The sequence below is a fragment of the Orcinus orca genome, chromosome 1 (assembly GCF_937001465.1).
Source record: "Orcinus orca chromosome 1, mOrcOrc1.1, whole genome shotgun sequence".
In the NCBI taxonomy this organism is placed as follows: domain Eukaryota; kingdom Metazoa; phylum Chordata; class Mammalia; order Artiodactyla; family Delphinidae; genus Orcinus; species Orcinus orca.
In genome coordinates, this window is record NC_064559.1 from 186,688,010 (window position 1) to 186,714,143 (window position 26,134).

General features: G+C 46.1%; 1 protein-coding gene and 1 long non-coding RNA gene across 11 annotated transcripts in view; one reads left to right on the forward strand and one right to left on the reverse strand.

Annotated features, from left to right (window-relative positions):
- Positions 1–479: 479 nt before the first annotated feature.
- Positions 480–26,134, reverse strand: part of AZIN2 (antizyme inhibitor 2) — a 34,510-nt gene continuing 8,855 nt past the window's right edge. For 6 of the 10 annotated variants that reach the window (XM_049707300.1, XM_033421735.2, XM_033421730.2 and 3 more), the window contains 7 exons: positions 22,710–22,882; positions 21,581–21,736; positions 20,632–20,797; positions 19,246–19,408; positions 17,974–18,086; positions 4,085–4,299; positions 480–967 (listed from right to left, as the gene is read on the reverse strand). In XM_049707300.1, coding sequence (XP_049563257.1) covers positions 829–967; positions 4,085–4,299; positions 17,974–18,086; positions 19,246–19,408; positions 20,632–20,797; positions 21,581–21,736; positions 22,710–22,882 — 1,125 coding nt within the window. In that variant the 3' untranslated portion in view covers positions 480–828. 10 annotated transcript variants of the gene reach the window in all.
- LOC125964284 (uncharacterized) lies at positions 2,950–14,553 on the forward strand. Its single transcript, XR_007477164.1, has 2 exons — positions 2,950–3,030; positions 5,138–14,553. It is a non-coding gene; the product is annotated as an uncharacterized LOC125964284 (long non-coding RNA).

Here is a 26,134-nt window from a genome sequence, read left to right on the forward strand (position 1 = left end):
ACCAACCAGCACGTATTTGCATTACTCTGATTGCCTTGCTGACCTGCAAGGAGAGGAAGGGTACAGGGTCTCCTCAGAACCTCCCAGGGACCCACCTCTTTGCTCTTTATCTTTGGTATGAATTTCCAAAAGCGGTGTCAAATATTCAGTTTTCCCCACTTTGGGCCGGGACTTAAGCTGGCTGTTGGGTTCACACAGAAGCCCCTCACCAGCCATGAGCTGCAGCCCCGGTGCCGCACAGAGACAACCGTGACCCCGACCCCAGACCCTGACAGCTCCCCCTTCCTCACAAAGCCAGGCATGGAAGCTTGTGAAGACGAGAGAGATGAGTTAGAGAAGCTGGGTGCCAGTGGGAGGTGCCCACACTGCAGCGGGTCAGGACCGAAGCAGAGGGCATGGGGTTATCATAGTAGGGTGGGGAAGTCTCGGCCCTGGCCTCACCCAGGCTGCTTCGTTGACTGAACTGCCGGGTTCCACTGGCGTATTAAACAACCTAAATATTTATTCGCTTCATATTTACAAAGGTAGGAAGCAGACCAAGGGAGACCCCAAGAACACCCCCATACCTGGCTGACCAGGCCCCTGGCGCTGCAGAGGAGGCAGACACAACTGGGAGGCACAGGATTTATGTTGCGTACTTGAACTACAGGGAGCGCAAGACTGGTCCTATTTACAGGGCAGAAACACTGCAGGGGGAGCGTGGGGCCGGCAGAGTGAGCGCCGGAGTCCTGGCCAGAGGGTGCTCCTAATCGCCACCTTCCCCTCCGCTCCCAGAGGCGTCTCTGCGGCCCCGCTGGGGTTCTCCGGGGGCGGGGGGACAGGTCCCGCTCACATGATGCTCGCCGGGGTGAAGACAGGGCCCATGCACAAGGTGTCTGTGATCTCCCAGCCACAGGACAGAGGCCTGCACGTGCCCTCGGCGTCCTCATCCTGTTCTGCAGGCAGCAGCTGCCCTCGCAGGGCGTCCCTGCAAGTGAGAGGGGGTCCCTGGAGGCAGCCAGCACGGGGCCCGCAGGCCAGGCACTGCTGGCCGATGCACTGGAAGACCTGGCGCCACTGGGGCCGCAGAACCCAGGGGCAGGGGCAGGGGAAGGCCTGCTGCCCCTTCTTCCTCTGCTGCTCCCTTCTCCCCCATAGTCTACCCCCACAAGGGAGAGGAGCCCACGTTCATTGATGTGCCCACTATTGGGCCAGGCACTTTGCTTACAGTATCTAGTATCCTCCCAAAACCCTGTAAGGGTGACGTTATCGACCCCATTTTACTCTGAGGAAATTGAGACTCAGAAGTTACCTGCCCAAGGTCACATCTTCTACCCTAGAAGGTGGTAGAACTAGGACTCAACCCAATGCTCACTTCAGTGCCCACGTTCTTCATATCCCAAGCTTAGTACTTTAAAAGAATCATCTGCCTCCCCTCAAAAACTCTACAAGCTGTTTCTCCTACATCCCCACGTTAATAAACGGCTCGTGCTCTTGCCACACGTTGTCTTCTTCCCACACCCAGTAGATCCCTGCTGAGCCTAGTTCCTGAGCATCCTCAAAGGTACCTGCTTCTCTCCATTCCCGCTGAGACCACCATCTCTAGCCGGGAAAGTGCAGTCTCCCTGATCTGCTCTTGCCCCCTCTGGACAATTCTGACCCAGGTTCATCTTCCCAAAACGCAAACCCCTGCTCTTGAGTCGCCAGCAGTTTGCTTCCACTCTCAGGCCCCACAAGATCTGGGCCCTGCCAGCCTCTCCCATCACACACAACAGTGCTGCCTGGTTGCCAGCCACAGCAGCCATCTTTTGGGCTCACGTCTCATCCTAGGCCTGTGCACATCCGGCCTCTGCCTGCATCATCAACCGTTCGCTGAGTCCCACAGCCCAGTGTACTCCTTCATAGCAACAAGGGTTCAATGCCTGCTTCCCTGACATTCCTCCAACTATAGCAGGGCAGGGGATATGTCTGAGTTACTCACTGCCTAGTGGCCCCAACAGCAGGCTGGTACATGGTAAACACTTGGTGAGGAGGGGTGGACGCTGGGTAGGAGGACAGGGAAAGAGTACTGGGTTCAGTGTCAAGAGGCCTGGGGGTAGGGGCAGCAGGACAGCCTGTCCTTTACTTCTGCCAAGTTCTGCTTCCCCACAAAACCCTCCCTCTTCCACCTACATCTTCCCTTCCCTCCCTTCATACTTCCAGGTTATTCTAGTCCCCCACCTGCAGGAAGGCCTCCCTCTTTGCCGATATGTGCAATTCAGCAGCAAATCAGTAGTCAGTATCTTTGCGGAGTCCAGTCAGGCCGTTCCCTTCCAGGTGGGAGGTCCTCTGGGCCAAGCACCCTCTGTCTGAGACTCTGTCGCCTTATCTTTCAAAATGGGTTTTGAAAGATAAGTTTCTTAGAACCCCTCACTGGCTCCCTACTGCCTTCAAGATCAAGTCCAACCTGGGCCTCCAAGCTTCTTCTTGATCTATTCTTCCCCACAGTCCACTCCAGCCAGCCAGAGCTACTAAAAACTCCTTGGATGGACTAGACTCTGAAGCCCCTACCCCTCCTGGCCCAGACGACCCTCCTGTCAGCTTGCCTGGCCCTCCTTACCCATCAGGCCTCCTGAGAAGCAGCCCTGACCACCTCCCCAGCCTGCTGGCCCTCCCTCCCTAGTGACCTTGGCACTCTCTATGCCAGGGTCTGTGTATGCAGGTCTGCGCCTTGGCTCGCCACGTTCTCAGATGCTCTTTTACCCGCCAGGACCCAGCACAGAGCCAGACTCTAAAGTAGGACATTTTGATGAGGCCCCTTTAATATGGGGAATTTTTTGACATGGCCATTTCAATACATCAGAATTTTGTGTCCCTAAGTAATGAGCGCATCTGACTCCCTGCAGCCTCATCCAACTGTGCTTGCTGGTGACGGTGCCAGGATGGGATAAGGAAGTCTGTGTGATTATTGTTTTTTTACTTTTGTTTTTTAGGCCTTGTCAAAACAGACCCCTGATGTCAAAACGGTGGCATCAGCCTATCCTGTGCCCCTGCAGGGAGTAGAAACAACAGGTTTGTTGACTGGATAAATGACATGCAACTTTGATACTGAGCCCCGTCAGGCCTGGCATTTGGTAGCACTGTTCCGGTGGGGGTGGGCGGGGGTGGGGGGTGCAGGGAAGAGGCTCAGGAACCCAGCATGTCCCTGGGGACACAGGCTGCACTCATTCCTGAGGGCCTATTATAAAAGCCCCTCCCAACTACCCCAGCCCCCAAAGAGGGGGCCTCTTCATCACTGACCAGCTGTGTGACCTCAAGCAAGTGACCTCTGTTTGTGTGGGTAAAAGGAAATCGTCAAAAGGTGCCTAATGTAGGGCCTGACAGAAAGTTTCAACGGTTCAGGGTTAGGGTTAGGGTTAGGGTTAGGGTTAGAGTTAGTTTTCTTTCCATCTGGCCTCACTGGATCCCACTGCTGGCCTGCCGTGGGCGAGCTCAGTGAGCAGGCGAGTCTTTGTCTTTCCCGGGTCACAAAGCAGCCACCCAAGTGATCAGCCCTATCTACATCTGCCCTCGTCTTCTCTTAATCCACCCAGTAGTCAGAGCGGTCTTTCAGGCTTCAAACCAGCTCTCAACTTCCTTCAAGTTCCTTCCCAGATCCAACCCTGCTCCTTCTCCAGCCCCGACCAACCTCGTGTAGTTTCCTGAAGTTATGCTCGCTCCCTGTTCCTTCTGCCTGGAACCTGCTCCCCACCCCTCCTGCCACCTAACTCCCACTCGTCCACCAGGCTTTGGCTTCATCCTTCCTTCCTCAGGGAGGGAGATCTGGGCCTTGGGTTGGGAGCTGGGCTCTAAGCCTCCAGAGCCTGCCCCCCTCCCTCCAGCACTGCATTATCAGGAGTGTCTGTCTGCTTCTGTGTCTCTCACGGGACTCTGAGCTCCTCAAGGGAAGCTCAGTCTCATTCATGGCCACAGCCAAGCACAGGCCTCACTTGGAATCAGCAGCCAACAGCTACTTGTCACATTGGGTTACACAGGAGCAGGGACCCAGACCTGGGGTTCCCCTTATTGCTTCTGCCCAGGCTGCTCCCTTCTCCCCCCACTCCATTTCCCAGCAGGGCCCCCTTACCAGGCCACCCGGGACATGGCATAGGTGATACGGCAGGTCTGGGCGCCCCCGAGGAGGGAACCCATGCCCACGGTGTAGGCGCCCATGTTCTCAAAGACCAGCCAGTCCCCTACATGTAGTTGCGGCAGCCACAGGCCCTCAGCTATGCAGTCACAGCCGTCGATCACTGGGCCCCATAGGCTGCTGCTGTACAGGGGCTGCTCCGTGGATGGTTTCTGCAGGAGAGAAGGATGACAACGGTCAGCTTTCCTGGGCATACGTGCACAGCCTGAGCACCCCCTCCCTCCGAAGCCTGCATGGCTCCCAGAGCCAATAGAATAAAGACTTGATGGGCCTCTAAGCCTGCAGTTAAGGCCCTCCCACTTCTCTGCATTCATTGCTTCCTACACTCTGAAGCCATAGTGCCTGGTCTTACATCCAGACTCCAATACTTGCTAGTTGTGTGACCTTGGGCAAGATACTTTATCCCTCTGTGCCTCAGTTTGCTCATTTGTAAAATGGGAATAATAACAGTACCTACCTCACAGGGCTACCGAAAGGATAAATGACTACAGGTAGAGCATGTAGAACAGTGTCTGGCACATGGCAAGGGCCCAGTAAGTTAGCACTATCTTTATTATTGTTGGTGTTGCTGTCAGCTCCCGGCTTGGGCCTTCACTGGTGTGTCTGCCCCTTTCCAGACCCTGGGTGAGTCCCCCCCTCTGCAGCCCTACCCCCTCCCTCAAATCAGAGATTGTCCTCTGGACCCAGCCCTGGGGCTCCTTCTTCTATGCAGGCCTCCACGATCCCCTCCTTCCATGCTAGGCCTGGTAACAGGAGCTAGAAGCACACCAGTGAGTTAGACCGACCCTCCCTCCCTCCCTCGGGCTCTCAGTCTGGTGAGGAAGACGGGCCTCCCACAGACAGTCACAGGGTGACCTGCCAGAGGTCACAGAGGACCTCACAGGGTAGATAGAATTACTCCCATTTCAGGGAAACTAAGGTTCTGAGAGGTTAAGTGACTTACCCAAAGACACAACTAACAATGACATAAAATTTTTATTTTTTTTTAAGTGACTTCCAAATCCAAGAAAGAAATCTGTAACATAGGCCATTTGCGGACAACCAAGATATCACTGCAGTTTGTCACAGTGTAGGGATCCTGCCAGGCAGGTCCTAGAGGAGGAGTCATGACTGAAAGAGGGACAGAAGCGAATCCTGGCTGAATCATGCCCTTGAAAGCCCCTCGTTCCAGTTAGTCCAGCTGCTCTAGGCTCCCCAGGTAAACCCTGCTTCCCTTCCCCCAGCCCCAGCCATCCCCATGCTACTCCCTGAGGCTCCAAACCTACCAATTCCTAATTTTCCTTTAGATCTCAGCTTCCTCATGGAAGCTTTCCTAAGGCTCCCCAAGCTTTGTCATCATAGCACGTACTATGATTTATGATTAGATATTTATGAAATGTATCACCCAGGCCTGTCTTCCCTGTCAGACTATAAATTCCATGAGTCCAGAGATCACGACAGTCTTGTTTACCCCCATCTCCTCCAAGCCTAGCAGTCTGGCATACAGTAGGTGCTTTTGTCAATAATATTTCTTAAGTGAATGAATGAATAAATGAATAGAGAATACATGAGTGATGAGAAAGAGGAAGAGCCAAAAAGAAAGAAAAAGAAGGTACGAATGGAAGCCATCAAAGAGCCTAGAAGGAGGCAGTGGAGGAAACCAATGCAGGATGAAGGAAAGGTGTTTCAGTACCTCAGCCAGGAGCAGGAATGAGTCAGACTGAGAAGAGTCATGGGTGCCATAAGCAGAAATAATACTCATAGTTGACAAAAGGGTAATGCATAAGCCACTGTCTCATTAATAAAGAAAAACATGCACGTTATTAAAATCAAACATGAGAACTATCCTATACTCATTAATTCATTCAATAGATACTTATTAAGCACCTACTATATGCCAGGCTCTGATCTAGGAGCTGCAGACGCATCAGTGAACACACACACAAAAAAACAAAGTTCCTGTGCTCATGAAGCTCACATTCTAGGAAAGCGAGATAAACCAATACATCCTTGTTCATATAACTTAACGAGCTTGTTCACAAGCTTCTTGTTAATGAGTAAAATTCATCTTAGTTGCTCTGAATTATTTCCCTTAGCTCCAGTTCTTAAAAAACAATAAGCTAGGGACTTCCCTGGTGGTGCAGTGGTTAAGAATCCACCTGCCAATGCAGGGGACACGGGTTCGAGCCCTGGTCCGGGAAGATCCCACATGCCGCAGAGCAACTAAGCCCGCGAGCCACAACTACTGAGCCCGCATGCCACAACTACTGAAGCCCGCGCGCCTAGAGCCTGTGCTCCGCAACAAGAGAAGCCACCGCAATGAGAAGCCCACGCACCACAACAAAGAGTAGCCCCTGCTCGCCCACGCGCAGCAACGAAGACCAAACGCAGCCAAATAAATAATTTAAAAAAAACTTAAAACAAAAAAACAAAAAAAAACAATAAGCTAACCTTTAAAGAATTGTGAGAGGAAATGCTATATAATTGTATCCATGAGGATCCTTAAGAAAATAGGTTCCAAAGATTCTTCCACAATAAGATAAAAAGGAACCCTTGAGTTATAATCAGAGTTCTCTCATTTCTTAGTAGTGGTATAAATTAAAAATGGGTGGAAAAGAAAGATTTTAAAACTTCACAGGAAATAATGCAATTATCATTTAAAACCTTTAAAAAAAAAAGGAAACAAAAAAGGAATATGCAAAATAAATGTTCCAAAAGCATGTGGGGACAGGCTTGTAAGTCTCAGCTCTGTTTATGAGTCGGAAAACTGAATGGAAATGGACAGGCACCTGTAAAAATATAAGATGCCCAGTCTGCTACTAGGGCCCCCTCTGAGAGAGAGGTCAGAGGGTTCCTACTTTACAAAGCATGCCCACCACTACTTCACACCTCATCTGGGAGGCAGTTGCAATTCCCATGTTACAGATGAGAAAACTTAGAAGAAATGACCTGCTTCAGTAGAGGGGGTTAGCAGCAGAACTCCAGGTGGTCCCAGACAAGGTGCCTCCTAGCTGCACCTGAATGGCTGCTTTCCTCAAAGAGACCCAATAGGTGAGCAGATCCACAGATGAAACAAGGTGAAACATTTAGAATGGCACATGGCTTTGATGGAATCCCTAAATAGTTCCCCAACTTTTAAACAATAAATCAATTAACTCCTATACTGCATAAAGTATACAGAAATATTTTCAAAGGGAAAAAAATGGCATGAGCAAGGGCTGCACACAAAAAAGGAAAAAGAGGAAACAGAATAAAAGCCTATGATCAAAATCTCACTCGTGAACATATAGGCAAAAATCCAAAATGAATCCCTAGCTAATCAAATCCACACTCATATTCAAAGAATCACTTTCAATGATCAGATAATTTGTCTCTAAATGGAAGGCAGGGATGATATGAGCAAGGCAATCACTGGCTTCATCATAATATGGAAAATATAGATCTACAATTCAAATTAAATTTTCCCAATACGTGTCAACATGGCATTCAATAGCCTATAGCATCTCTTCTTGATTAAAACTACAGACAAAACTAAACCCCACAACGAAGAGAAACTATTTAAAATAAGGAGCCAACTCTTAACTTAATGGAGATACACTAGAATGGCTTCATTTCAGAACTAGAAGCAACCTTAGTAATTAAAGTTAAGCCCCCTCATTTTCCAGATGAAGAAACGAGAGAAACAGGGCCCAGAGAGGTTAAGTAATTTGCCTAATGTTACTCAGCTACTATATGGCAGAGCCAGGACTAAGACCCACATCTTCTGGCTCCAAGTCTGAAGCTTTCTGTCATGAGAAATGCTGGCAATAGCTAGCAGGGAAAAAATAAACAATACAGAGAAAGTGAAGAAATAAAATATCACATTGCAGATAACACTTGCCCACCTGGCAAACAAAGGAGAGAGAGGTAGTTACTAGAAGAGCTCAGTGAGTTTCAGCATGCAAGCCAGCGTCTCGGCTCAAACACACAGGGGACCGTCTTCACTCACGACAGTAATGAAAGCATTACTAAACTCAGGGATGTACTTGGGCCACAATAATACTTATTCAAAGAAAATAATAAAACCTTAAAAGGAGAGATAAAATACAAGAGCTCTACCCTCTCCTAGCTAGAAAAGCTGAGTAAAGCAAAAAAGAATTCTCTCCAGTTTAATAGATTAAATATGCTACGACTAATTAAAACTCCCAGGATAGCTTTCTAAACATTAGAAACAATATGACAAAAAATAAACATGAACCTATCACAGAATATTAATAAGTAGCAGTGACAGACTCAATTTTTTGTTAAATGTTTAATTCATACAAAAGGACATTTGTATCATGTGTAAAATAAAAAGAATAATGATAAAATGAGTATCTGTGTACCCACTGCCCAGCTAAAGAAATAGAACATTTCCTCTATCTTTGAAATCCCCATCCCAATGACATGTCCCTTCCCAAACTCCTCCAGAGGTAACCATTATCCAGAATTTTGTTTTCATTTATTCTTTTGCTTTACTTTTTTCCATGAGTATACCTAACCCTAAACAATTTAGAATTTGATTTTGCACTTTTTTAAATGTATATGATTGGAAATATAGGGTATGTAATCTCTGCAACTTGCTTTTTTGTTTATTTGAAACTTACATTCCCAAGATTCATCCAACTGATGCATGTAGATATAATTCACAATAAGCTGCATAGAATTCATTGTATGGAATACACTGTAATTTATTTGATTACTACCCAGCATCAAGACAACATTAAGGTTGTTTCCAACGTTTTGTATTATAGAAATTGCTCCTGTGAACATTCTGACATCTCTTCAAATACACATGCCCAGAGTTTCTATGCAATATACACCTAGGAACTTGCTGGGAGAGTGTACACGTGTCTAACTTTACCTAAATAATGCCAACTTGTTTCCCAAAGTAGAAATACCAACTCCACCTAGCAGTATCTAAGAGATCCAACTCTCTATATGCCACCAACACTTGATACTGTCATGCTTTACACTTTTTTCTAATCTAGTTGGTAGAAGATGTATCTTGTTTTCCTTTTACTTTGCATTTTCTTGATTACCAATGAGGTTGAGCACCTTTGCATTTTCTATTTGGCTTTCCTCTTCTGTGAACTGCCTGTTAAAGTCTTTTGCCCCTATTTCTATTGCTTTCTGCTTCACTTTTTTCCCCTTATTTTCATAAGATTCTTATTTGTCTCTGTTTCCTTTTTAAGAATCCTTCATATATTCTCTCTACTAATCCCTTATCAATTATATGTGTTTCAGTATTTTTCTCCCACTTTATGATTGCCTCCTTCCTTTTACTAACAGATGAGCAGAAGCTCTTCATTTTAATGTAGACAAACATCAGTCTTCCTTTTTGGTTTTAAAGATATTCTTCACTGTTTTTTCCTATTTCAAGGCCAAACAGATACTCTCCTATATTGGTCTCTGGAATTTATATATATGTATGGTGTAAGATAGGGATCCAGTTTCATTTTTTGCATATGGACAAATCAGGTGGTCTAGCATCATATATTAAACAATTCCTAACGATATGCTTTGCAAGTGCTGTCAAATCAAGTTTCCAGATATATGTGGATCTTTTTTGTGCTCTCAACTATGTTTTGCTGGTCTATGTTTTTATGCCACTCTCCAAACCAAACTATTTTAATAAACTTCTATTATTTTAGTGGTTACTCTAGACATTTACATTTTAACATGCATACCTAACATAAAGTCTAAAATTAATCGATATCTTTACCTTCTGCTCAAACAATTCAAAATCTTAGAAGACCAGCTTGGTCACTCTACCTCCCAACTTACATTCTATTGCTATCCAGTGTTTTAGTCTATCTTGTTTGTGACAGAGACTGCTAGTTGCCTACCCCCAGCAATTCCAATCTTCAATGTTTGCTGGGCACATGTCCACCCAGAATAAAGACTATATTTCTCAACTTCCCTTGCAGGTAGTTATGGCCATAAGATAAAAGCATAAGTACTTTCAGGAAATTTCCTTGAAAGACAACTGGCAGAGGGACTTCTCTTATTTCCTATAATGGCTGGAGCTTCAAAATGCACCTACCAAGATGGGGGCAACACCTAGAAACAGGTACAGCTGAAAGCCATATGGTTCCATGTGAATATGAAACCACTATACCAGCTCTGAATTGCCTGCATCCAGACAGTTGCATAAGAGTAAAATAAACTTCAGGGTCTTGTTCTAGTCACATAATTGTTGTTGGTGGTGATGCTGGTGCCAGTCAGTGATCCTTTAAATATACCCGCATATTTACCTACCTTTGCTCATCATTCCTTCCTGCAACTCAGACCATCCATCTGGATAATTTTCCTTATGTCTGAAATATATCCTTTAGAATTTCCTTTAGTGAAGATCTATCTCTCAGTATTTGCTTGTCGGAAAATGCCTTTGTTTCATACTCATTCTTGAAAAACAATTTTGCTGGATATAAAATTCTAGGTTGATAGATTGAAGCTGCTATTCCACTATCTTCTGTCTTCCATTGTTACAGGAGAAAAATAAGCTGTAAGTCTAATTAACATTCTTCTACAGGTATTCTTCTATCTGTCTCATTTCTCTCACTAGTTTTATGATCTTCTCCTTGTCTTTGGTATTGTTTCACTAATATGTTGTCTAGGTATGGATTTATTTTTAGGTAACATACTTGGAATTTGTTGGATTTCCCAAATCTAAGAATAAGTGTTCCTCTCTTACATTTTATTAACTCTCTGCCAGCTATTAATTTTTTAAATTTTAATTTATTTATTTTGCCTCTCAGCTCCAAATCCACCCTTCTTTGCCCTGGTTTGTGATGCTGGAGTAAGACATTTCTTCTTTACTATCCATCTCTATGTTAGGCTTTGTCAATAGAAGTTGCTGGAAAGACACTGCAAGAACAGATCAGGAAGAAAGGACTTTCCTCCTTTTAGCCTGATGTTTTCTGTGTGGCCACCTCTGGTTCAGGGTATGAGGGTCTGGTTGCATTCACTTCAGTGGCCCCCACAGTTCAACTTTGGCCTGCACAGTCCAACAAGCTTCCCTCCACTCTGCAGCAGGCTGCTTCTGTGATGCAGTTGTGTTGGGAACCCTCTGAAAGTTTCTTTGCCACTGGTAGGCTGCACATCCTTGTAACAGCCACAGTCTCTCTTTAAAGGTTTCAATCTCAGCCTTGGAGGGAGAAGCCCTCCTCTAAGTTTCTTCCTTTTTCACTCTCCCTTACCAGGGGTAGTAACTGCTTTTATCCTTTTTAGTAATTAACCATCTTTAAAGTTAGCAATTCTTTATATTAAAATTCCCCTGTTCAAATTACTTGTCTCATTTCTGTATCCTGATACAACCTCTTCCTGAAACTATGATTAGACATTATGCCTTCTCATTCTATCTACCACTTCCTTTGCCTTTCTTATTTTCTTTCCTATCTCTGTCTCTTTGTGCTACATTTGCATAGTTTCTTCAGCTCTATCTTCCCATTCCCTAATTCTCTCTTCAACTGTCTCTAATATCTTTCTTACCCTGTGCATAAGTTCAATTTTCATATATTTCATTTCTAGAAGTTCTATTTAGTTCTTTTAAAAATCTGCTAGTTCATGTTTTTATATTTGCTTACTTTTGGGTCATATTTTCAATTTTTATTTCTTTAAATATTGTAAATATTTTTATTTTTAGCATCAGATAATTCCAGTACATGTAGTAATTGCAGGTTTGAATCTGCTGTCTATTGCTTCTGCTGGTTCCCCCTCATGGTGACTTGTTTCTTTGTGTTTTGTGATTTTTTATTGTGATCTCATGTACCTTGGAAATTTATCTGTGAGAATTTTTAAAAGCCTAGGTTGAGAACTCCTCCTCCAGAGAGTTTGTGTTTGCTTCTGCAAGATAAAATGAATTCTAGGCTTGATGTTTTTCAGACCACACAGGTAATATGAATTTGGGCAACAAACCCAAGAAAAGGCCGGCTTGTGGTTTCAAATTCTCATTTTTTTGCTCTCTTCCAACTACTAATAAGATCAAAACAGACAAGTTTTCTTGCTGTCCTCCTCTGTGGGAGTTTTTCCTAATATTCTCTTACACTAATGATTATGTACTTTTTCAGGGTTCCCAGCTTTATGTGAGGGATCCTATCATATTCTCTATCTTGACTAGTCCCTAGGAACACACACAACTATGAAAACTGAAGATCAGTGCTAAAAGGATTCAGTATACACCTCCCAGAGAGAAAGCCAGTTTCAGAGTTAGGTTTTCTCTCTGGATTAATTAATTCACTTAACGCATATTTGAACAGTCACTGTTGTATGTGCTTGGGACACACTAGTGAACAAAATAGACAAAGATCCTTGTCCTCATGGAGTTTATAGTCTAGCAGGAGGGAGGAAAACAAAATAAAGAAGTTATATACTGTGTTACAAAGTAATTAAAAAACAAAAGACCAGGTGGGGGGTACAGGTGTAATATTAAATAAGGTGTAAGGTGTCAGGGTAGGCCTCCTTTAGGGCAAGGACCTAAAGGAGGTGAGGAGTGAACCAGTGTGGTACCTAGAAAAGTGATCCAGGCAGAGGGGAAAGCTGGTGCAAAGATGCTGAGGCAGGAACATGCTGGGTGAGTTCAAGGAACTGCAAGGAGGCTGATATGATTAGAGTGGGGTGAGCAAGGCGAAGAGGGTGGGGGAGGTGGTCAGAGAGGAAACAGGGTCAGATCACAAAGGGCTGCGGGAGCTACTGTAAGGGCTCTGGCTTTAATATGGAGTGAGACAGGAGCCAAAGAAGGGTTTTAGGTAGAAAAGAGACATGATTTGACTTACATTTAAAAAGGATCCCTCAGGCTGGTGAGTTGACTGGCATTTACTCTAAGTGAAATGGAGATTCCTACTTTCACTTATTTTTTGACCTCTGAAGATTCCCTGCTATCTCTTAAGTCAGGACACAGTTTTCTTTGTTGTCAGTGGGGAGGCTGTTTGGGGTATCTAGTCTACCACATTGCTGGAGATAGAAGGCACCCTACCAGTTTTCTAAACATAGCACAAAGCTGTTGTCAAAAGAATGGGATAAAAACTAGAGATCATTGAAAAAAAATGAAATTAATGTACAGTATGGCAAAGCAGAAATAAAAAAGGGTTAGAAATCATTACTTAAGAATTGTTAAGGCAAGAACTAACCAGATTCAGACCTGACAAATACTACTGCAATATATTCCATACGGATTCACACTTTTTAAACCATAAATAATTAGAATAAAGTACAATGACAAGTAAGAAAGCCCAATCTTTTCAAGGGAGGGGGTGTCTCTGTACAGAGTGGGGCAACTAGAGCTTGTACCCTGAATTTTGCTTCCCAAGATTCTCGTAAAACTCCCATGGTACTTGCCCCCTCTGGGTACCTCCCCACACCTAACTATACCTTGCATTTATGAAGTGCTAATACCCATTTATTGAATTGCATCTTTATACCCTAAATATATGTCGTTTTAGACCACTCAGTGAACATTTAAAATGTTTATAAATAAAGAGTCCATCTAACATATCAGTAAAGAAAACCATATCTCATAGTATATAATTTTTTTTAAGTTAAAAACAATGTGCACTATGACACTTAAAAAAACAGGAATGAAAGTAAATTTTAACAATAGTTGTCTCTGAATGGTGGGATTAGTGGGTTATTTTATTTTACTGTTTGTGCTAAATTTTTCTCCAATAAATGTTCTATTTGTTATATATATACACCATATATATGGTAATCTATAAACCGCAGAGCAGTTAGAGACAAATTTCCTTACTATTAATTGCAGCACACTTAGTTAAGATATATGATAGTGTGTTGAAACTTCTATGAAAGAATAACAAAGAATCACAAAACTAAAATAATAAACCATCAGATTAAGAAAAAATATATGTATCAAATATTATATTAAATACATACACACATGCATATGCAGGCTCATCTTCATTTGCAAGAAAAAAAAAATTTAAGACCTCCCAAATTAGGCGAACAGAGAATATAAAAATATATTGATGGGACTTCCCTGGTGGTGCAGTGGTTAAGAATCCGCCTGCCAATGCAGGGGACATGGGTTCAATCCCTGGTCTGGGAAGCTCCCACATGCCGCAGAGCAACTAAGTCCGTGTGCCACAACTACTGAGCCTGCGCTCTAGAGCCTGCAAGCCACAACTACTGAGCCCGTGTGCCACAACTACTGAAGCCTGCGTGCCTAGAGCCCACGCTCTGCAACAAAAGAAGCCACCACAATGAGAAGCTCACACGCCGCAACCAAGAGTACTCCCCGCTCGCCGCAACTAGAGAAAGCCCACGCAGCAAGGAAGACCCAACACAGCCAAAAGTAAATAGATAAACTTATTTATTTTTTAAAAAAAGGATCACTTAAAAAAAAAAAGACATTGACATCAAAGGAAATAAAATAAACCAAAAAAAAAAGTTTTATCCTTGTCAAAGAAACAAGAATGAAAGAAATATTGAGGTATACCATTTCAGATAAATTAGCCAACAAGAAAAAGGTCATGGACTTCCCTGGTGGCGCAGTGCTTAAGAATCCGCCTGCCAATGCAGGGGACTCGGGTTCGATCCCTGGTCCGGGAAGATCTCACATGCCATGAAGCAACCAAGTCCGTGCACAACAACTACTGAGCCTGCGCTCTAGAGCCCACGCGCCACAGCTACCGAGCCCACGCGCCACAACGACTGAAGCCCGCGTGCCCTAGAGCCCACGCGCTGCAACTACTGAGCCCAAGTGCTGCAACTACTGAAGCCTGCGCGCCTAGAGCCCGTGCTCCACAACAAGAGAAGCCACTGCAATGAGAAGCCCGGGCACCGCAACGAAGAGCAGCCCCCGCTCGCTGCAACTAGAGAAAGCCCGCACGGCAACAAAGACCCAACACAGCCAAAAACTTTTTTAATTTTTTAAATAAAAAGAAAATGGTCACAGCACATAATGCTGGTGAGCTTATTGTGAAATGGTACAAATGGTAACAATAAATATTGGTCCAAGCTTTGAGGAAAACAATCTGACAATATGTATCAAGAGGCATAAAAATGCTCAAATCATTTTACCCGGTAGTCCTATTCCAGAGACGGGGGTGGGGGAGGGGGAAGCTGGGGCAAAGTGAGAGAAGCATAGACATATATACACTACCAAGTGTTAAATGGATGGCTAGTGGGAAGCAGCCGCATAGCACAGGAAGATCAGCTCAGTGCTTTGCAACGACCTAGAGGGGTGGGATAGGGAGAGTGGGAGGGAAGCTCAAGGGGGAGGGGATATGGGGATATATGTATGCATATGGCTGATTCACTTTATTGTACAACAGAAACTAACACAGCATTGTGAAGCAATTATACTCCAATAAAGATGTATAAAAAAAGAAAAGAAAATAGTTTTTAAAAGGGAATATACTTTAAGCATGTGCATTAAGCCAGCATACAAAGAGACTAACAAAGAGCATTCTAGGCAGAGGGAGTACTCATAGAAACATGAATAAGAATAAACAAAAATTAGCAATGCCCAAATGCCCAACAGTGGCGAGATTTTACAAGGAGGCGGTGATTTTATAGAGAGGCCATCATTTTATAGGAAAGTATCAATAGTCAAGAGCTTGTTCTTTGGCAGCAGACAGGTAATCAAAGATGAATAAGACAGGAACTCTGCCCCCAACGGTCTACAGTTTATTCCTTTATCAACTGTGTGAGTTTTGAGTCAGTTGCTTCACCACCCTATGCCTCAGTTTTCTCACCTGTAAAATCAACTATATAAACCATTTATGAGGGGAGATCTGAACACTAACTAGACGACAGGGGATACTATGGAACTGCTCATTTGTTAGTTTGGTGATGTTACTGTGTTCTTTTTTTAAGTCCTTATCTTTTAGTGACAACTACTAAAATATTTTTGAAAAAAGTTCAATAACATTTGTTCTGTAGTTTTTGTACTTTTCTCATGACACTGTTGTAGTTTGTGTACTACTCTCTCTCTCCCTCTCTCTCTCTCCCTCTCTCTCTCTCTCTCTCTCTCTCTCTCTCTCACACACACACACACACACACACACACACACACGTGTTTCTGCCCAGCAGGATTGTATTTCAAAGACACAGGCAATTATTCCTCACCTGCTGTCTTCTGCAGACCTCGGCACAATGCCTTGCATGTGGAGGGTACTCAAATATTTGTTGAATTTTTAAAAAAGAAAAGAAAAGAAACAAAAAGGAGCCATGCATATTCCAATGATGAGAAGAAAACCCTGAACCAAGGATTATGTTTAATATGAGTTTTTCTCCCTGAGGTCCAAAAACAAAGTGCCTGGGCATGAAGAGCAGGGTACAAAGCTGCCATCCTGGCTAGTGAGGGGCACCGTCCTTGGGGAAGAAAGTGCAGATACCCCTGGCCAGGCTGGGTCCCTCTGACACACTCCCAGCACAACTGTAGCTAACTGACTATGTGTGCTGTCACCTACACGGTGTCTGTCTCCACGGCCACACCGTGGGCAACACCGCGGGCCCCACCCTGGGTATGGTCACGTGGCAGGACTCCTAAGCGGTTGACAGCCTGAAGAAGAAACCTCAGCACCCACCAGAGGAGGAGCAGCACAGACCACCGAGAGGGTCAGTACCATCCTGGTGCCCAAGTCAGGAACACCAACTAGAGACTGGTCAGCCAGAGCTCCTGGAGCAGGTATGGGGCTGGGCTGGGACTACAGCCCTGCCTGCTTGTCTGAGGAGCTGATGAAGGGAATGGGGAGTGGGCCAGGGACCGCCTGCAACAGAAAGAAGGGAGCGGAACCGGGACTGGGAGGGCGACTGGAAGGGAGAGTAACTGGGAAGCAGCTGCTGCCTGCTGTGTAGCCTGGGGCTTGGCTGGCCTAGGCCTGGTGCTTCCTCTGTGTGGTAGGATGTGGGAGACCACAGGAATGCAGGGAATGCTAGTGCATCACCGTAGAAAACTGAATTCCTGAGCACTGTCGTCGTCGGGAAGGCTTACTCAGACAAGGCAGCTATGGAATGAATATCCATCAAGTCGTGGGTGGGGTAGGGGCGCCTGGAGGAGAGAGGGGCTCCCTCTGCCAGCCGTAGAGGAGGGGCAGGAAGAGCTACAAAGAGGAGCTAACATCTGATTGCCTCTGGAAAAACTAGTCAGCATGGAAACGAAAAGAAAAACAAAAACACATTGAAAGCTCACGATGGTCTAGGTACTAGTTAGGCACTTAAGTTTCCTTCCCAAAGCAAGACCACACAAAGGCCTGGAGATGCGAAAATCTTACAAGTGCATCTGATTTCCTTTCCCCTCTTAACAAGGCCCGCTAAAGCTGCCAGAGGCCCTGGGCTGGATTCTGCAGAGGCTAGAAGGAATGTTCTGTCTATTCCTATTCCCTCGTTAACATGGAAAACTCATTAAAGATGAATTTTTACTTCTAGGAATTTATCCCAGAGCAGTGATCAGAGATGGATGTCAAGATAGACCCACAAAGCTCAAAATCAGGAAACCAAATGGACAATCACTAGAGTTAGATTGGCTAAAATATTATGTAGTCATCAAGAGGCGTGTTGTCAAAGATTGGTTAATGGCATGCAAAGAGCTACACCCCATATTAAGTGGGAAAAAAATCAGGTTACAAATTGATATGATCCCAACTTTATGGGAAAAAAGTATAATACATTTTTTAAAAGATTGAAAAGAAATCTAATGTTCAAAGAGTCTCTGTGGTGGAATTATGGGTGATAACGTTCTTTATTCCTATTGTCTGTTTTCCACAATGAATGTTTTAGTTTTTTTAAATTAGATAACAATACACACACACAAATGTTATTTAAATGCACCCACCCAATTGAAAACAGGCCCAGTGGGGTAGGCTCACCTTCTGCAGGATGGGGGTAGGGCAGATGTTGTCAAACAGGACTGAGTTGAAGATTCCATACTCGCCCTCACTGAGTTGGTACAGGATGGTCTTGGGGGCGGAACCGTTTTCCTCTGCAGGGAGGGGAGGGGGCGGGGCAGCACAAGCAGCACATGAGGGGTTGGAACTGTGGCAGGCTCAGCAAGGGGACAAGCTACTGAAGCAAGAGGGCTGCCCCTTCCTCAGCTATGAGGTGGCCAGCCTCCTCCTGTGAGAGGAGGTTCACTACTGTGTTGGAAACACCTTGCAGCTGAGCAACCCTGCCCAGGACACACTCCCCGACTGCATCTGAGCCCCTCAATGCCCCAGCAAAGGCAGAAGAGCAGCCCACCCAAACTCAAGACCCCAAGAGGTTAAGCCACCTGCTCAGAGGCACACGATGGGGCAGCGCATGAGCTGGACTGAGAAGCCAGGTCTCCCGGCTGGACTAGAAAGTATAATCCCCCAGATGTGTAAAGGAGGCCAGAATTCCATCCCTACACACACACACACAGAAGACCTTCCACCTGGAGCCCACCACCCCTCTCCGAGGAAGAGCACACTGACCTCAGGCTCTCGTGCCTGGGGGTCCCAGAGCAGAGAAAAAAGCCCCAAGATCAGAGTCAGACCTCTCACTCAAGAGGCTGCTGGGACGACTGATCTATCTGGAAGGTCAGGGAAGAGCGCTGATGTTGGCAGTGTGGACAGAGGAGCCTTGAGTCAGCCCAGCCTGGACTTGAATCCTGGCACTGCCCCTTATCAGCTGTGTGACCTTGGGCTAGTGACTCAACCTCTCCATGCCTACATTCTGTTGTCTACAAAGTGGGCTTAGACAAATATAAGTTGTCATTAATTACTTTCAATATGTTGTGAGAAGCAGTAGGGTGAGTAAGAGCCTGTACTTTGGAGAGAAGACAAACAAGGGGTGAAATGCAGGCTTTACCACTTACTAGCAATTAAGCAATTCACTTGTATTCTCTCTGGTTCTCAATTTCTTCATTTGTACAATAGGGTTAATAAAGCATCTATTCTCCCTAAGGTTGCTTTGATCTCAATCTTCATAAAATATAAACATGCATAGGAAAAAAAAGATGCTAAAGAGTGTCTTGGGGTGAGAATACTTGATTGTAAACTTCCCTAAAGCAAGGACCCATTTTCCAGCTTCCCCCACCCCTTAAAAACAGACCCGGCTCAGCCAGCCACTGTCCCTGGCTTTAGGGAAGAATGGGGCTCCGCTGCCCACCTGGCACCTACCCTCCCTGCCAGGCTGTTCCAGAAGAACCTCCTTCTTGGCGATGATGCTGACTGCCAAGGTGAAGGCCGAGGTCACATAGTAGCGCCCCAGCTTGGCAAGGATGTCCACACCACAGCCCTCCGGGAAGTACAGGTCCAAGGCTGAGTTGACCACAGAAGAAATCTGAGAGGATGGGGGACAATTACATGTTTGAAATGTGGGGTTTATGCTGAAGACTTGCTGCAGCTCCAAGTCTATTTCTTGAAAGCTTCTTTGATTTCAGGTTACCCCAGCTGGTAACCACGGACAGCTGGACAAGAAGGTAGGCAGAGACAGAGTTGGGTCAAGACCCTCACACTTGTGTAAATCACCCTTCAATGACCCTACAATGGGAAAAGACACTCTTAATCTAAGACTTGGTACTCAGATTCCAGAAGCCCTGACGTGGATTTTTCTTTCCTAAATAACCAATATGCTAAATAACACATTTTTTAAATAGAAACTACAGAGAAGGAAAAAGAAGGTCAAAGTCACCCCTAATTCTATTACCCAGATTAACCTAATCAGTGTTAACTTTTTGGAGTAGCTCCTTTAATTCCTTTTTATACAAACCTAAAAACCTGATTTTTTTATTATAAACACAATAGGGCTATAAGTATGTATGTTTTTATAAACTGTTTCACTCAATAAGCTGAATGACCTCCCCACGTGTGTAAATGTTTTCACCATAAGAATATACCATAATTTAACCAATCCATGAGTGCTATAGGGACCAAGGAAGTCCACTGGACTTCTGTTATGAAGAATGCTGCAATGCTCATCTTTGAAGCTAATTCTTAGTGTCCATCACGTATTATTTTCTTAAATTCAGTTCCAAGATGTGAATATTCCAGGACCAGGCACTTACTAAGAAAAAGCGACCCCTAGTGGTCGCTTGTTGGGATTGCAATGACACGTTTTTCCTGATTTCACCTTCCAGATGGGAAGGAGACAGACGGACTAGGAGTGGACAGAAGGTTGGCTTTTCCTTCCCCTGCCCACTTGACTTCTCATCAGTCCGCCGGAGGGTGAACAGGGCACACCCAGACCCTCAGAAAGCCTTATGACTTATGCAAATATGGCCTGGTTAAGCCTCAAATAGGTGCATGGACGGAGTCAGGCAGAGCTGGGTGCGCAGCCAGCTCTTCCATGGACTCAGGAAGTGAAGTTAACGTCTGCGAGCCTCAGTTTGCTCAGCTGTAACACAGGGTTAATAATAAAATAATCCAGGTAAAGCACTAAGCACAGCACGTAGCACATGGGACCCACTCACAGTGAGCTTCCTGGGATCATTATAACCCTCCCTGCCCCCATCCCCACCCCCACCCCCACCAAGCCCAGTGTGACACTTGCGATCCCAGGGTTACCTCTTCGAATCTCACTTTGGCCCCCTCCACTCCAGGGAAGCCGCCGCCAAGGTCCAGGATGTGCATCCTGTGGCCCAGCTCAGCACCCATTTCAAACACCAGCCGGGCGTCTGCGATGGACCGAGCGTAGGCCTGAGGGTCAGGACAGCCACTGCCAATGTGAAAACTGGGAAGGGAGGAAGAGCCTCGGCTTACACACAGGCGCCCAAGTACCACCACCTCAGTCCCAGCCAGGAGCAACCTTGGCCGAGCACACTGGATGCTGTGCCCATTTTCCAGATGTAGTGACTGTGGGCATAACAGGTTAAATGGGCTGCCAAGGGCCATGTGGCAAGTGAGGAGTGGACAGGAGACTGGATCCAAGGTCCCTTGGCACTTGGCGCCCCCCCCATCCCTCCATGCTACCCCTGGGGCTGAGCCTTCTGGGGTGAGGGCTAGGGCCCCAGATTCAGCCAGATCTGATGTACATCTCACTCAGCAGTCTGACAAGCTGTGCTTCAGTTTCCCCATCTATAAAGTGGGGATAAGATCCCACAGTTATGAGATAGTGTCCATGAAGCATTTAGCAGAGTGCCTGGCCATCCTAAGTCCAAAACAAAGGAAAGCTGTATTGTTAGGTCATAGTTCTTACTTCTTCCATATCCCCTACCAGAAAAGAGGCACAGCCAAGGTGTGCCAGGATGACCTCTGGCCTCAGGCTGGGAAAACTCCTGCAAAGCCAGGTCCCTCCTGGGACAGGACCTTCTGCAGACTGTGGGGTTGGGGCAGTGGGACACTCCAAAACTTCTTTCCAAAGGGAGGAAGCTCTCAAATGGCAGAATTCTAGGCCCAGGGACAGGCCCTCCTTGGAGACCCTGAGGGAGGTCTCACACAGAGTTGATTAAGTCCTGGGAAAACAGGCAGTGGGCAGTGGGTGTGGGTGGTGATGGCGGGGCTTCTGGGCACTCACCTCACACCCACCACCTCTACGTGGTTCCTCTTGGCATCTTCAAGCAGTTGTCTGCAGGATTTCAGCGACACTCCGAACTTGAGGCTCAGGCGGCTCCGGGAGTGGGAGTCATCGGTGGCAATGCACAGAACCATCCTGAGGAGACACGCAGCACCTCTGCAGGGGGCGCCATGCCTCACCCCCCCCACCCCGCCCCCGACCAAGCCTTCTCTAAGTCAAGAGGCGTGAACCCTCATGGCTCAGAGCTACCCAACCCCACAAGCCCCTGGACCCCCTCCTCTCCCTGCACAGCCAGTCAGCCTCTGAGTCCTGTCCAATCCATTCCCTCAATGTCCCTGGGCCCTTCCCTGGGGCCCCTGCCCTGGTCCCAACCTCACCAGTTCTCCTCTGGGCAGCCCCACTTCTCCGAATCAGCCTTAACACCAGCCAGGCTTTTCCAACTTCTCTTGTATCGGGGGGACCATTTTTTAAACACAGTCTTATTGAGAACCCCGATATCCCCAATATGTAAAACAGACAAAATGGAAGCTGCTTTGGGTGAACTAGAGTGGCCCGCCACCTGGCTCCCCAGGGTGTCCAGTGACCAGGTGAGAGGCACAGCCTGAGCAAGATGTCCAGCCCTGACCCCTCCCAAAGCCCACGTGCATTGGGGTCCCTGCCCTGTGACAAGCATCATTCACTTCTCCTTCCCCCCTTGCACATGGTATGTTCCAGCCACATCAAATTTCTGCTTATCCCTCAAATGCCCCATGCTGCTTCTGGCCTCCATGCGTTTGCTCACGCAGTTCACTCTGACACCCTGTTTATGCCCTCCCCAGATGCTGGTCACCCCTCAAGGCCCTCCTTAAATGCCACCTCCTCTGTGAAACCACCACCCCCTCTTGCTTCCTCTGCCGTGACCTTGACCTCCGTAGTACCGTGGGCTTTGCTCTGCCTGGCGTCTAATCCATCATTTCTACCTCTGTCCTACTCAGGCTCTGCATCCTGGGTCCAGTCCAGGAGTGCCTGCCCCAACCTCCTGTGACTCTGGCCGGGTCCAAGGCAGGGTCCTCAGCCCCGGCCCCATTCCTCCCACTCCCTCTGCCCTCACACGCAGCCCAGCCTCCCCCATGAGTGCTTCTCAGCTTACTTGGCACTGGGGTGCCTTTTTGCCACCTTTGCCAGCTCCATCTCGTTGTCAAAGCTCAGCAGTCGGACGCCATGCTTGGCAGCATACTTGATGTGTGCGATTTGCTTACAGGGGTTGGCGTAGATGATCTTACTGGCGGGGACACCAATATGCTGGACCAACTCCATCTCTGCCTGTGGGATCCCAAAGGTGGTGGTGAGGAAGCACCAGAGCCTGCTGGGCCCACGGAGGCCAAGGAAGCATAGATGAGGGGCAAAGTCATAGCTGTGCCTGGGGAGGTCCATAAAAAGTGGGCCTCACTTTTAGACAACAGGTATACAAAAATCAGTACGCACGCTGGTTCACCACTGACAGGCAGGGCTGCCATGTACAGCTGTGTGGGTGGTTTACTGCACAATCCTAGGGAGGGAGGGGTCCCGTTCAGAGAATACATGGTAGATTTGTATGTTTATTATGACTTCCTAACAGTAAAGCATCTTGCCCTAACAAAATCAGTATATTTATTTACAACAATTAAGTGTCTTAAGGAAGGGATACATTTTCTAATTCACACAAAGGCACTCTACAGATTCATGGTAGCCCTGAAAACAGGTTTCTGACACATTTTCCTGGCAGATTTAAATGTTTAGAAACTATCACTTGATGTATTAGAAAGTTCACCAGACCAATAGTGTTTTTGACACAGGACATCCAACATCCAGACACCTGCTCTGTGCATGGCATGGTGCTGGGTGGCTCCAGCAAGGCCCTCTGCCCACAGGGCCTCCTCTTCCTCACCTTTCCAGAACGGTGCTCCACCTGACTGCTGCATTAATGATCCAGACGATGATGATGATGATGGCGAAAGCAACCGTGCTCACAGAGCGCCTACCACAAGCAGGCACTGAATGAGAGGCTTTACATCAGGTGTTGGCAAACTTTTTCCATGAAGGGCCAGAGAGTAAATATTTTAGGCTTTGTGGGCCGTATAGTTTCTGTACAACTACTCAAATGTCTTTGTAGCACCAAAGCAGCCACAGGTAATGCATAAGTGAATGAGCATGGCTGTGGTCCAATAAAACTCTACAAGTCCCACCATCCATTGTTTGCCAACCCTTGCTTTACTTATTTATGTGTGTATGTACGTATTTTTATTTATTTGGCCTCGCCGCGCACCTTGCGGGATCTTAGCTCCCCGACCAGGGATCAAACCTGTGCCCCCTGCAGTGGAAGCACAGGGTCCTAGCCACTGGACCGCCAGGGAAGCCTCCAACCTTTGCTTTAGGCTCACTCTTTTATTTACTCCTTACAATACGCCACCAGATGGTATTAGCTCCATTCTATAGAGAAGGAAACATGCTCAGAGAGGCTATGGAGCAAGTAGGAGGCAGAACCAACTTTCAAATTCAAGCCTGACCCTCCATGATTAAGAAGGTGGCAGTTTGGAAGCACGGTAGGAGACACAGGGCCATCTTCAGCCATCCCAAGTTTGTAACAAGACTGTAATTTTAATGTAGCAACTTTTCAGCACGAGGTATTTATGTGCATTATCGCATGCAATGCCTATAACTATCCTATGAAATATTTATCGGCCACATTTTACAGAGGACAAATTGAGTTCAAAGAAACCCACTTGCCTTGGTGATACAGCCAGTGAGTAGCAGAGGGAGACACAAAGGCCCACCTCCAGAGCTGGAACTGCTGTCATCACAGCTTGCTTCCAAAGACCCCACGTCTGAGCAGTTATGAAAATGTGGTTTCGCTCCCTGCTTCACCCAAGAGGTGAGAGGAAGCAGCAATGGTAACACTTTGGGGACCTGTGGTTTAGCTTTGATTAAAATTATTTAAATAATAACCATTGTCATTCATTAAAGGATTACTGTATGCCAGCCATTGCATTAAATATTTTATAGACATTCTCATTTCATCGCCATATTAATCTTATGAGGCAGGAAACAGAGGCTCAGAGAGGCCTTAAGTGACTTGTCCAAAGTCACACGGCTTACAAGTGGCACTGCTATAATTCTAACCCAGGACCGTCCGACTTTAGCACACCAGCTCTTAACCACAGCACTTCAGTGGAGAAGACACCTTGATGTTGAATTGGCAAGTGTATCTCGAGCATCTACTGAGTTGCCAGGCTTTGAGACAGGTGCTAATGAAAACAAGTGGTGAGTAAAGCAGACAGGGTCTCTGACCCTGTGGAGGTTTCAGGCAGATGGGAAAGAAGGGGAGGAATGAATGAACACTGAATAATAATAGGATTACAAATGGATAAGAGCCATGGAGAAAAAGTACGGGATACTAGAGAATGTGGGATGGGGAAACCTGGATGCGAGGGGGTGACGGACAGTTTTCTGAAGGCCAGAAATTTAAGCTGAGGAGGAGGTGTGGAGAAAATGGAACCCTCCTACACTGTTGGTGGGAATGTAAATTGGTGCAGCCACTACGGAAAACAGTATGGAGGTTCCTTAACAAACTGGAAATAGAGTCACCATATGATCTAGCAATCTCACTCCTGGGCATATATCTGGAAAGGACAAAAGCTCTAATTTGAAAAGATACATGTACCCCAATGTTCATAGCAGCACCATTACAATAGCCAAGACGTGGAAGCAACCTAAGTGCCTATCAACAGATGAATGGGTAAAGAAGATGTGGTGTATATATATATACACAAACACACACACACAATGGAGTATTACTCAGCCATAAAAAGTGAAATTCTTTCATTTGCAGCAACGTGGATGGACCTAGAGATTATCATACTAAGTGAAATAAGTCAAGAGAAAGACAAACACCATATGATCTCACTTATATGTGGAATCTAAAATCTGACACAAATGAGTTTATTTACAAAACAGAAACAGACTCACAGAAATAGAAAACAAACTCATGGCTTCCAAAGGGGAAGGAAGGGAGGGAGGAATAAACTGGGAGGATGGGATTGACAGATGCATACTTCTGCATATAAAACAGGTAAACAACAAGGATTTACTGTATAGCACAGGGAACTATATTCAGTATCTTATAATAAACTATAATAGAAAAGAATTGAAAAAAGAATATAATATATACATATATAACTGAACCACTTTGCTGTACACCTGAAGCTAACACAGTACTGTAAATCAACTATACTTCAATTTTAAAAAAAAAAAAGAAATTTAAGCTGAGCCCCATAGGAGGCCTGGGCCAGGCTGAAAGGGAAGGAAAGAATGTTTCTGGTAGGAGAAGTGGCCTGTGCAGAGGTTCTGAGGCAAGAATGTACTCAGCCTGAGGGAGGAACAGAGAACGCTGGGGTGGCCTGGGCAGGGTGACCATGGTGGGGGACGATGAGCTTGGAGGGATGCAGGCAGAGCCAACAGGGAGACCAAGAAGGCTGATGTGATTTATATCTGACCCTGCCAGTGGTGGGAAACAGTTTGAGGGGTCTCAAGAGGGAA